The sequence below is a fragment of the Carex rostrata genome, chromosome 3 (assembly GCF_964058835.1).
Source record: "Carex rostrata chromosome 3, lpCarRost1.2, whole genome shotgun sequence".
Lineage (NCBI taxonomy): Eukaryota > Viridiplantae > Streptophyta > Magnoliopsida > Poales > Cyperaceae > Carex > Carex rostrata.
In genome coordinates this window covers 13923927-13935944 of record NC_135920.1, presented here as the reverse complement: position 1 = coordinate 13935944, position 12018 = coordinate 13923927, and the positions used below count along the sequence as shown (strand labels likewise).

At 33.3% G+C, this 12018-nt stretch overlaps 1 protein-coding gene across 2 annotated transcripts; it reads right to left on the bottom strand.

Moving 5' to 3' along the window:
- Positions 1-9430: 9430 nt before the first annotated feature.
- LOC144551643 (homeobox-leucine zipper protein HAT4-like) lies at positions 9431-11177 on the bottom strand. 2 transcript variants are annotated; one of them, XM_078299706.1, is made up of 4 exons: positions 10932-11177; positions 10551-10819; positions 10061-10140; positions 9431-9967 (listed from the first exon to the last, which is right to left on the bottom strand). In XM_078299706.1, exons 1-4 carry the CDS (start codon positions 11056-11058, stop codon positions 9667-9669), a joined length of 777 nt encoding a protein of 258 aa, XP_078155832.1. In that variant the 5' UTR covers positions 11059-11177; the 3' UTR covers positions 9431-9666. The 2 variants fall into 2 exon arrangements, with proteins under 2 accessions (XP_078155832.1, XP_078155833.1); XM_078299707.1 differs by having other exon boundaries at positions 10551-10822; positions 10941-11148.
- Between the last annotated feature and the right edge of the window lie 841 nt (positions 11178-12018).

Sequence of the window (12018 nt, the reverse complement as noted above, 5' to 3'; positions counted from 1 at the left end):
ACAAGTTCATTGGTCTGTGTTAGCTTAGCTTAAAACGCATTCCCACTTCCCCTAAAATACTCCTCCAAGGAAACATACCGACATGTGTTTCTGAGGTCATGAGGTGGAAACTAATTAGAACTATCTCGGTCAAGACTTAAGATTCAAATTAATACGTGTGTTATTTTCTTAAGTTCCCATGTGTGTAGCTCCTAAATGCACATATAAAGCACCGCATATTATTGAATTATTCAAGTGTGACGTAGAAAGTTAGCAGAAAGCTTCAAATGCAATACAGTGACAATTTGCAAATTTGCGATGATACTGTTGGTATACTGTCGCACATACTCCTATTGTTAATAGAAAAAAAAACATCTTTATATCGGTATATCCTCGTAGAAAGTCATTTTTTTACTCTTGTGAATATTGTCTTATTTTTATAGTGAACTTGCAAATTTGAGAATAATATGTGGTGTAAAATTCAAATTATGTGAGTATAATAAATGTTTTTAGAAAGCAATTCTGAAAATGATTCTAAAATTTGCGAATAATTAATTCAGATATTTTTGAGAAAAATTCGGAAATTTATTTAATTTGTCTATTTATTTGGATATGTATGAAAACGAATGATTTATGAATTATTCCTAAATTTTATTATTATACAATGTAACAATGGTACTAACTGAAAAGGTGAAAGAATTTTTTTTTTGCAACGCTTAAACATGACTCAAAATTGCATGCTCTATCATTTTTCCTTCGTAATTAGTAGGTGTTTTAATCATGGAGACCGAATCGTCTGCCCCCGGGGGCAGGAATTTCCTGCCCCCAGAGTCACTGCGGGTGGGCCCTCATTTAAAAACAGTAACAATAGTTAAACCCTTTAACAGTAACCGGTCCCACCCCACAGTGACTCTGGGAGCAGGAAATCCGGTTCCTTAATCATGACCTAGACATTGCATGCTCCTAAATCATTCTCAGTCAAAACAGATTCCTCGATTTAAGAGGAGAGAGGAGGAACCAAAATATATTTTGGGATCAAATATATATTACTATCAATATAATGATCATATTAAAAATGATAAATTTTGCATGGATTTTTACAAGGAAATACCTGCATAATATAATAACCCATGCATGCACACATGCACACACTGTCTTACACTTTCATGTATATGAAATAAATTAATATATTGGGGGACATTGCACCCATTTGCTCTTAAAATTTTCCATTGAACTACACAGTTGATACATTTTGTATTTTTTTTTATAATATTTATATTTTTTTATGATTTTTTTTTTTTTTGACAAATGATGTTGGTAACATGTCCTCCGCCTCAAATTTACTCCTTTTACATTTCATCAAAAAATAGTATGATTGATATGTTTTATACAGTAGTTGTGTGCATTTCCCGTAAAAAGAATTGCAGATACTGTGATTACTATTCTTTTTTTTTAAAAGCATGCTTTCGGCAACACTTTAATACAGATCATATACATTTCATGTGCAGATATCTCGATTTAAATGAGATAAAGATGAAATTACTGTGAGCTGTCACCACCCCCACGTGTTTCTGAATTGTTCTCTATTTAGAATGTATCGGGTTCATAACCACTCCTCCTCTTTTCTTTTTCTTTTTTCTTTTTTTTTGTGAAAACCTACACGTACATGTACAAGAGGCATTCAAATGTTGACAATATGTTAGCTTGCTGCCACAATATTTTGTATCAAAATTTGTCAATCAATTCAATATTGCTTGTGCAAGAAAAAATTTGTATGTTGGCAAAAATCAATATAGTATGAACTAATTAAAACCAGCTGCCACATTTTTTTTTCTTTCTTGATTTCGATGGAGCACTGTTTGTAGAACTTTGTTTTCATTCCGGTCGAATAAATTACATGTTTCCAAAGTATAACTCAAACCCCCTGTTTGGTTCTTATAATTCCCAGATTGGTAAGTTTGACAATTCAATCTATTGTGTTGCGCTGATTTTTGGCACTTAATCTGTAATCCATCTAAAGGAATAACATGCATGACAACTTAGATCACAACCGTATAAACAGGTTGCGATTCGCTACTTAAAAAATACTCACACTGAGATATGCGCTATTACAAAATTGAAGGGTAGGGATTAAGTTGGATGCTCATCCAAACCCTGGATCGATCTCTCCAAAGAAGCGCCGAACTGACGCATACAAAATTGAAGGGTTTGAAAATTTCCATCGAGAAATTAGCAGCAACCTCTCCACTCCTCAAAAGGACCCGATCACACCCCTCTTCCAAATCACCTACTCTCTTCCTGATCCTCGCCTCTACCAGATCGATCGCTTGGTTGCGAAGGCCGCATTCTACCGGAGTTACACTGGAATCGCCGCGGTGTTCTCAATCGAGGTCAACAGGAGTTAAACCCTAAATTTAGTTGTAGCCACCATTGTTATGATTTCGTCGACTGTTGATTTGGTTTGGGGAAAGTCATCAATTTAGGGTTTAAGTCTATCCTTCATGTAGGGTTTAAGGCTATTTTAATGTTCTTTCTCCCATACCCTTTTATTACCTAAGCCTATTGTTTAGATTAAATTTTAATTTTACTTAGTCTAAGGGTTTTCATCACATATTTGGTATTCACCACAGTGGCACAGTCCTCACTTATGAAAGAAATATAAGTGCAGAAATGCAGAAAAGTCCGAGCCTAATGCGGACACATTGGATTCCAGTCCGGATGCACTCAGGACTTAGGCAAATTTTGGAGCTAAAAGAAAAGCAGTTATTTGGACGCGTCTCAACCCAGTGTGGACGCACTGAGTCCAGTGCGGCCCAGTGCACCCGCACTCGCATTGTCAGATGTATAAACCTATATAAGGATGGGTCCCAAGACACAAGATAACCAACTCAACTCAGAATTCTAAAAAATGTTATTTTTATACATAATTTTGAGAGCCTTCTCCCTTCTTCCATCATCAAAGAATTAAGAGGAGAAATCCATTAGAAATTTGGAGATAATTTCTTAAGGGCGAATCTTGTTGCTTTGAAAGACTTAATCCACGATTCAACCAAAAGGGTGTGAGGAAAATCTTGGCATCAAGAGTCTTGTCTCGCGCTCACGGAGACGGTTGCTGCTCCATCATCGGCTTTGGAGATTCCATGGCAAACGACATGGAATCAGGTATTGTATTCCGCACTAAACATTATGTTTTGAGTTTCTTTGGCATAGGACGGTCCTTAGGTTAAAGTGGTGATTGTTTCTTCTTCTTCGGGATGTAAGTATTTGATCCTTAAATAAGATGTAATTGTTTGATCTGTAGATAAGACGTAATTGTTTGGCCTTTATAATTCCCAACATTTTCCGTAAAAAGAATTGCAGATACTGTGATTACTATTCTTTTCTTCTTGTTTTTTTTTTTTAAAAAGCATGCTTTCGGCAACACTTTAATACAGATCATATACATTTCATGTGCAGATATCTCGATTAAAATGAGATAAAGATTAAATTAATGTGAGTTGTCACCACCCCCACGTGTTTCTGAATTGTTCTCTATTTAGAATGTATCGAGTTCATAACCACTCCTACACGAAGACGTAGTCATATACCTATATATTAATCATCATTAAATATAACTTAATTTAGACTACTAGAAGATTTTTCATTTAGAATTTGAAAAAAAAAAAAAAAAAAATCAAATTTTCGAGAAAGGAATTGATTGTACTTTTCTTTGAAAGATAATGGGAACTGCGACAAAAATAAGTTGATGGAAACAACACTAATAATGCAATTTCAATAATTTTCAAACAAATATGTTATTTCATTTTCAGACCGTCCGATTCAATTCTACTCAGTCAGGTAACCTGAGAGGATTCGAATTCGATTTACGCAGAGGGTGCGTTAACTTTTTGTTTGTTGAAAGCTTGAAAGCTTGAAAGCTGGTAGGCGTAGGGCTACCAAGATGAGGGGCACCTTAATTAAAGGAGGTGGCATGTCCCCAATTTATAAAGCAAAACGCCAGATTTTGCTCCCGGAGTTAAGGTTATGTGGTTCAAGTGGGTCCCAACCCAATAATTGTTCCGATCAGAAATTTTTTGATTTGATAAAAATGAAGTGAAGTGAAATAAAATACAATGAGGTCACTAATATATTGTGATTTGATTATATCATGATATATTTAATAATTTGAAGTCGTTATTATCATATATTATGTAACTGATTGTGTAAATTATTTAAAAAAAATTTAATTAGTTTATTAAAAAATAAAAAATATTTAAATTTTTGAAAAAAGGAACTGCAAAATAAAATAAAGAAACAATATTAGAAAAACTAATGATAAGATGAGGTCAATTTATGTGACGTATCGTGCTCGTGTTCGATCAATGAGACACATGTCACACGATATATGAATCCCGTCATAATGTTATATAGCATGTCGTGCTATACACACGACACTCTACAATACCAGTAATGACGTGACTAATTTTATTCACTAACTTTATGTCATTTAAAAAATAAACATATTAACTTTGTATATACTACTTGGAGCATCTTATTGAAATTTCTTTTTTATTTCAAAAAGCACGCATGACATTTTTTATTTAATTTCTTAGATGTAACGTAATTTTTAATTTATAAAGTTTTCTTTTAAAGAAATAAGTTTCTAATGTTTTTATTGACTTTTGTTCTCTCTTGTATAGTAATAATTGTTGATGTAGCTATTAAAAATTATTAAAAATTAATTGCACGAGTGTAGAAATTTGAAAATTAAATTAAATTAAATTTTTATTTAATTTTTAATAACTGTTTTTAATTTCTTCTTAATTTTACCGATGTAAATGTAGATGTGGTAATGCACGATAGAGCGGGAGATAAATTTGCACCTTTTGGCCCCCACCAAAAGATTGGATATCTCTTCTTATAAAAGTATTTTGGAGTATGCTTTTGACCTAATGTACGATTTTTCAAACCAATCAATATTTATCACTTGAACTTTTAGTTGTAATTGTTTTATTCTTTGGACTCTCTTGACAACTAGATTCACATCTGCTCATTTTCTTGAGAAAATGAGCATCTTTCTATTTTTCAATTTGAATCGTTTAAAATTAATCACACGGTTTTAATTACTTTTTTTCTTTTATATTAATATAATATATTAAAATAAACCAGATGTAATTTAAGCTATTTGATTGATTTTGAACGATTCAGATTGAAGAATATGAAGGTGCTCCTTTTCTCAAAAAAAAAAGGAGCAGATTTGAATCCCTTGACAACTCTTTCAACATTTATTGATTTTTTTTAATTAGAATTTAGATTAACAAAGCAATAATTGTTATCCAAATACTCACAAAAGCAAGTTGTTTTATTTGTCAACTTACGACAACTAACATCAAAATTCATAGAATAAAAACTAAAATTGCGAATTTGTTCTATTAAGGGTGAAGCTTATCTAATTGCGCATTTGTTTTATTAAGGGTAGAGTTTATCTAATTTGGAAATTATACCATTGATTTTTAAATTTGCTTGATCAATATTAATTAACCAATTATTTTTTTAGAATTACATCAAATATTAAATCTGATATTCTGAAAAAAAAAAAACAGAGAGAGAGAGAGATGCCACCGGCTGGTGTGGTAGATGGCAGTGGAGATTGGCGACCGGTTGAAGTCAATAGCTAGATGTTGTGAGGTTAGATTTTATGTTATGTTGTTAGATGTTTTGATGTATTATTAATGATCTAGATGATGGGTTGTTAGATGTAAATGTATTGATGTTGTGGTAGATGTGAATGATGAATGTAATTTTATTTTATTTAATGAATTATAAAATCAACAAGAACAAACATGCAAGCAAACAATCATCATAGAGAAAAATATCCAACTAAGGTAGATTTTAACACAAGTTCATATTTAAAGCTTAAGTCCCTAGAGAGGAAATCTAGCCTCTTATGAGCGCGCTAACATCCAAGAGAAATACAAGAGTAAACATGATTAAAACTAAAAAAAAAAACAAGAAAGAGAATAGAAAACATCAATCTCTTCGCTCGCTGCCCCTTGTCTTCACCTTTGCTCGCTCGAGAAAACCTTCAATCCTTCGCTCCAATCGCCTTCAATCACTCTTTGAGAAGATAGAAAAGACGTCGAAAGATGTGTAGAATAAAATCTAAGTTAAAAGATGTCTTCCCCTACTGTCTCCCTGCCAATATATAGCTATTTTTATGCCTTAGGAAACAATCTCCCGAAATCTGGAAGGAAATCTGAAGAGATATGGTGAAATCAGGCCAGAATGGCATATGTGCGACCTCTTGTGTGGCCTTCACAAATTCTCTGCGGCCAGTGCAAATTTCCTGCGGCCTACACAGAATGGAGAATCGACTGGGGATCATGCAGGATTTTGTGTGGCCCACACAAAATCCCTTAAGGCCGCACAAAGAACCGCACAACTCTTTGTTTTTAAAAGGAGAAAACTTGATAAATTTCGAATTTTATTTTCAGCTTGAATTTATTTTGTGTGGCCCGCACAGAATTCCTACATGCCACACAAACACCCACATAATTGCTCCTTTTGCTCGATTTCTGCAATTTAAACAAGGCAAAGACAGTAACTTGGTTCTTTGGTATATTCTATATTAAACTAAGCTAAAATACAAGAAATTTGGTGCAGTTTTAGAGGTAGAACTCTAAGCGAAAGTATATATAATTGAGGCTTATCAGTATAATTTATGGATCTTTCATTGGAAGGGTACCTCACGGCAGAGGCGGACGCACACATTATAAATGGGGGTTAATTGACTTTCATTTATTTTCATAATTTTTGTGTTTGTTGGTAAATTTTTATATAGTTTAGCCAAAAATGCTATGGAACTGTCAACTTGAGCCTCATTCGCAGCACAAAATTTGATATGCTTGACTTCCATTTACATTTGTTCTCCATAGTCTGAAGGTTTGTCTTTGACTCTACCTCACGGCACTATATTTCGTTCCACTCGCCACAACAAGTCACTACATCATCATCAAAAATATTATTTGACATCATAACCAGTTTTGGTTCAGTGAAAAAAAAAAGGAAACAACAACATCGATCCTCCGTGTTAAAAAGTCTCGAGTTCAAAATATGAATGAAAATCATTTATAAATATTTGAATTTGAAAATCTAAATCTCCTTCTTTCTCAAAATAATAATAATATCATGTGTCCCACAATATGTTAATATATATTTCGTGTCTTAATTACAAGTCAAGACAAATGATTAGAATGGCGATATGGACTTGACAAAGCTCTTTATCAATAGATAAAGAAAGTTAGGAATTTAGTGCAAACACCAAACGCAACCACAAACCAACCAAATCAGACATGTGATCTCACCAAATCTAGTCTCATTCTTCTCATGATATTGAAACTATTTTAAATTATTTCTCAAGATGCTTATATTTGAAAACAAGTTTTTGAGTTTAAGATGATAGTCCAAAGAATATTTTCTCACCTAACTTTGTTGGGCTTGTCATGTATAATATTTCATTTGAAATGGGAACAAGAAAATATTATTTGGTCAACTTATAAGATCTAACATATATTCAAGGAAGACTAGATTGTGAGAAATTAACGGCGTATTGCACATGGAAAGATTATGCGTATATATCCAGAATCAAACAAAATAATTATTTATTTATTTTCCTTAAACCTTTATCTAAAAAAATAACAAATTAATCTGCTCTCTAAATTTGGTTCGATGCATGGATATCGATCAAATTAAAACTGGTTCGATGGGTATGAGATTAAATTTGATTTGATTTTTGATTGGAACCTTTTGATTCACATTAATCTTCGTGTGTACTTGATCTGTACAAATTTTAAACTTGTATGCAAAAATTTAAATGCATATTCAATAACTCCAACCGATCATCAGATCGCTCCCGATTCCGTATAGATAAGCCTCGGCTCGTAGCCAGGCTTAAATTATATGATAATTAGAAGCTTTAAATTTTTTTTTTATTGTTCGATTTTCAGATTCTGCTTAGATAAGCCTCGGCACGTTTAATGTAATTTATGAATATAATTAATTTTGTAATGGGATATAAAGTTTGGAAGAAAAGAAAACTAACGAGGAGGTCAAATTTGTTATACAAAAAACAAATTTGAAAGACTTGACTTGGCTTTCTAAACGGGTACTAGCTACCTGAAGAAAACCAACCAAGCCGTATAAAATAATCCACCATATTTTTCTCTATTTTCTTCTATCTACGTAATAAAGCTAGCTAGCTATAATCCAAAAAAACGCCAACATAGATTTTAATTTATCTCGTTTTTCTTTTCTTTTCTTTTCATTTCCTCTAATAATATTTTTCATTGGATTTTAGAACACATCCTATTTAAGAGTTCGAGTCTCCTTCAAAATCTTTATTGATATGGACAACATCAGAACGGTTCATTATAAGTAGCCGCCTCACTAGCCTTATTTATTTCAAACAAAAAAGACAAAGAAAAAAGGGTATACGTAGCCGCCTCTTAATATATAGGTCAGAGTGTCAGACGAATGAAATGACAGTCCGATGAACAACAGATCAGATGTTAGCTAGGTTGGAATCTTTCGATCTGTATTAAGATTTGTATAACTTGATATATATATGCACTGATATTAAAACCTTTTTGTGTGAATTTTAATGTTGATCACATGTTTCTGAGTGAACATTGGACCGAATTTGATGCAATGTCCATCAGGCTGCTCTCGATTCTCAGACCTAGGTATTGCATATTCCATGTGTAGTTGTGGAGTAAACTCCGTACTTAATAATTAAATAGTTAAATGAGGAATAAAATAAGAGTAAGATGTGAGTTAATCGAGAATCAGTCTTTGATCTAGTGGCAAAGACAAAAGACTCATGTGAAAGGTCATGGATTTAAAACCTACAAAGTGAGAAAATCATCGGTAATATAAACATGAGTTTGAAGAAAGCTAGTAGGCTAGATCTCCACCTTTCATTTTAAAAAAAAGATATGAGTTAATTCGTAGTAAGTTATTCCATATCTCCATGCTCTATCCAGATTAACTTACTCCACACGTACGTACTCCACTTGTAAGTCCCATTATCATAGAAAGAGGTTCATTTTCCAATATCTTATTTCTTCAGACGTATTAACTTAATTTATTCATTGACTTAAACTATCAAATAAAGTGTAAAATATGAGAAGTAGTAAATAATTTAATTCTCATTAACTTTATAGTTAAACATGACTTAAGTGTGCATCTCTCAACACCATGTTATTTATTCTACAAAATTTATTATCTTAAAATTAGATGATTTCATTTATATATTGTTTTACCCTTTCCTTCTATAAGCAAGTAGACCGTTTAGCCTTAGTTCTCTCTTTAAATTTACTAGGAATGATGCCATTGTAATATTGTATTATTCAAAAGAGAATGTCGTCAGCAAACATATATTAAAGCAAAAAGTCAAATTACACATAATAAGATGCATAAATGGTACAATTATATTTATCTAAAGCATGTAATAAGTTGCTTCAGACAACAACCCCTATGTGAACACACTTGTACTATATCTTTAAAATCATGCAACTAATTATCCAATTAACATAAATTAGCATACACACCGTGTCAGAGTACCAGCAAATAATGACATAAGGCATTATCATAACATGATCATATCCAAATGAACCCTCAACAAATGAAATTAAAAATTTAATAAATCAATCATGACCGTTGGATGGTCGGTCGGATTGGGATCGGCATCCACGGCATGTTGGATGGTCGGTCAGATGCCGGAGGAGCTGTACCACATGTCGATGTGGCAGAGTTATTGGAAACGCGCTCGCAAGACGGGCACAAGATGAGAGTTGTAGGAGGAGCAATTTGCATGTAGACTTGCGGCGAAAGCAGTTTCAGGGCTCTGAGTTCCTGCACCTCTTTCTGCAATCGCCTGTTCTCTTCAGTCAAGTTCTCGCAACATCGCTTTAGGAAATCGCAATCGACTTCGGTTTGCTTCAATTTTGTTCTGCATCACATCAACTCATGATTAAGTGATCATGTGTAACATCTAAATTAAACTTCAAATTTTTTGTTGTATAATTAGGTATTTTATTCTTACCTAGCTCTTCTGTTCTGAAACCACACCTCCACTTGCCTAGGCTTAAGATTTAGCTGCTTTGCCAATCCTGCCTTTTGTTTCTGTACACAACATTAATTAAATAAACAGGGGTCAATTTAAAACTTTTTAATATTATTTTTCAGGATCAGGATGAAACTATGTGCTGATTTAGGAATTATTAGCATTAACTAATAGATGGAAAAATTTATGCATATCCACCCAAAATAAAGCTGGGCTAATAATATCAGAATTGCTCTTAAGACACTTTTTGTTTATCAGTTTTATAAGTTTTTGAAAGGGGCAGCTTTAAATTTGGCACAACTAAAGGTGCTACCTTTTATATCAGATTGGAGCTTAACAAGGCAACAATCAACAAAAAGAAGTAAAGAATAAAAAGGAAGTTGATTCCATTGATTATTTCCTTTTTCAGAAACTTAAAACCAAAGAATTTAGAATTAAAAAATAATTAAATTACAAAAGAAGCATTTACAGGATTAAGTGTGCTGTGCTCCTTGAAGCTCTCTTCAAGCACAACTGCCTGATCCTTCGACAACCGAAGCTTCTTGCGGGACCCACCATCCTCCTCATCGCTGATACCTCTCTCTGTTTTACGGGACCCGCCATCCTTTGATAGTGTGCAGTTCGGCGAGCATGATGCTCCTGCCTCCTCGTCGCTTTCGCAACTCTCTGTGGCAGCCTGTGCTGTAGCCGTCGGTGTGCGGTTGACATCTATGCCTCTCAGCTCTGGCAATCTGTTCTCTGAAAAAAGATATCAAAAAAGATGTTTTGGTGTTATACCTATATATATCTTTGGAAAACTTAAGGTTTAAAGGTTTTTTTTTTTTTTTTTTAATTAAACATAAATACATACCTGGAACAGGAACAGAGAAGAGAGAATTCCAGATGGACTGTGATTGTTTTGAAGAAGTGAGATTTTGCCAATTGTTTGTTGAAGAGTTTAAGCTTAAGCTAAGACCCAAATCCTCTTTTTCCACCATTTCTTTTGTTGTTGTTGTTGTTCTGTGTTTCTTTTCTTATACAAGCTTTTGGAGCTTTTCTTCTTCTCTGCACAAGTTGTAGTAGTAGGATAGAAAGAAGGATTTATGAGCTTTTAAGAGGCACAAGAGAGAGAGGGTTGATGGAGGAATACTATGCGCATCTCAGCACGTTTGTCAATCATGACCTGTGTCAGGGGGGAGACCAATTACCAAAATCGTGGCGTACCAACCAACCTCCTTTTTGTTGGTATGAGTCATCGATCAACCGTGGTTTAAAGGCTTAAATTGAATGATTTGTACATGGGTTTGTTTGTTTGTTTGTTTGTTAAGCGGCTCCCCTCAAATGTCAAGCTAGGCATGTGAGGTATTTAATTTACTTGCCTTCAATTTTAAGTTGTCCCACATGACATGCTTCGTGCTTGATGGAAACCGATTTGTTAGGGTTGGGCCACCTTCACATGCTATTAATTTGGATTTTTAATTTTATTTTATCCATCATTTTTAGCATTACTTGACCATACATGATCTAATTTTTTTTTTTATCCTCATTTATTAATTTTAAGTAATTTTACAATTTTTGGTTATCCATTAAACAATTTAAAGATGTGCATCGGACCAAGTTCGGTACAATGCATGGTTAGAATCGTCCAACCCATGTTACGATCCGCATTGATAACTATAAGATTCGCACAGATCAAGTATGCTCGAATTTAATGCAAATCGGACAGCTCTTATTAAAGAGGAGGAATCCAATTACACCATTTTATGGTGACACATCTTGATATCATATTTTTATAAGTTATTTTCGCAATTTTAAAATTCAAACAGATAATCCGAACCGTTCAACATGATCTCCATATTAAAATGTGCTTGGAGACCAAATTTTATATTTTTTTTGAATTTATTTTTTAGTATGTATTAAGATGTGTACAAAATTATTGTTTTCAGACAATTTTGAAC

Bases quoted from the DNA above. Each gene is read 5' to 3' on its own strand.
- LOC144551643 (XM_078299706.1), bottom strand. From the start codon at position 11,058: ATGGTGGAAAAAGAGGATTTGGGTCTTAGCTTAAGCTTAAACTCTTCA. The intron at 10,820-10,931 runs GTATGTATTTAT...ATCTTTTTTCAG, and splicing joins CTTCTCTGTTCCTGTTCCAG to AGAACAGATTGCCAGAGCTG. The intron at 9,968-10,060 runs GTAAGAATAAAA...GATGTGATGCAG, and splicing joins TTTCAGAACAGAAGAGCTAG to AACAAAATTGAAGCAAACCG.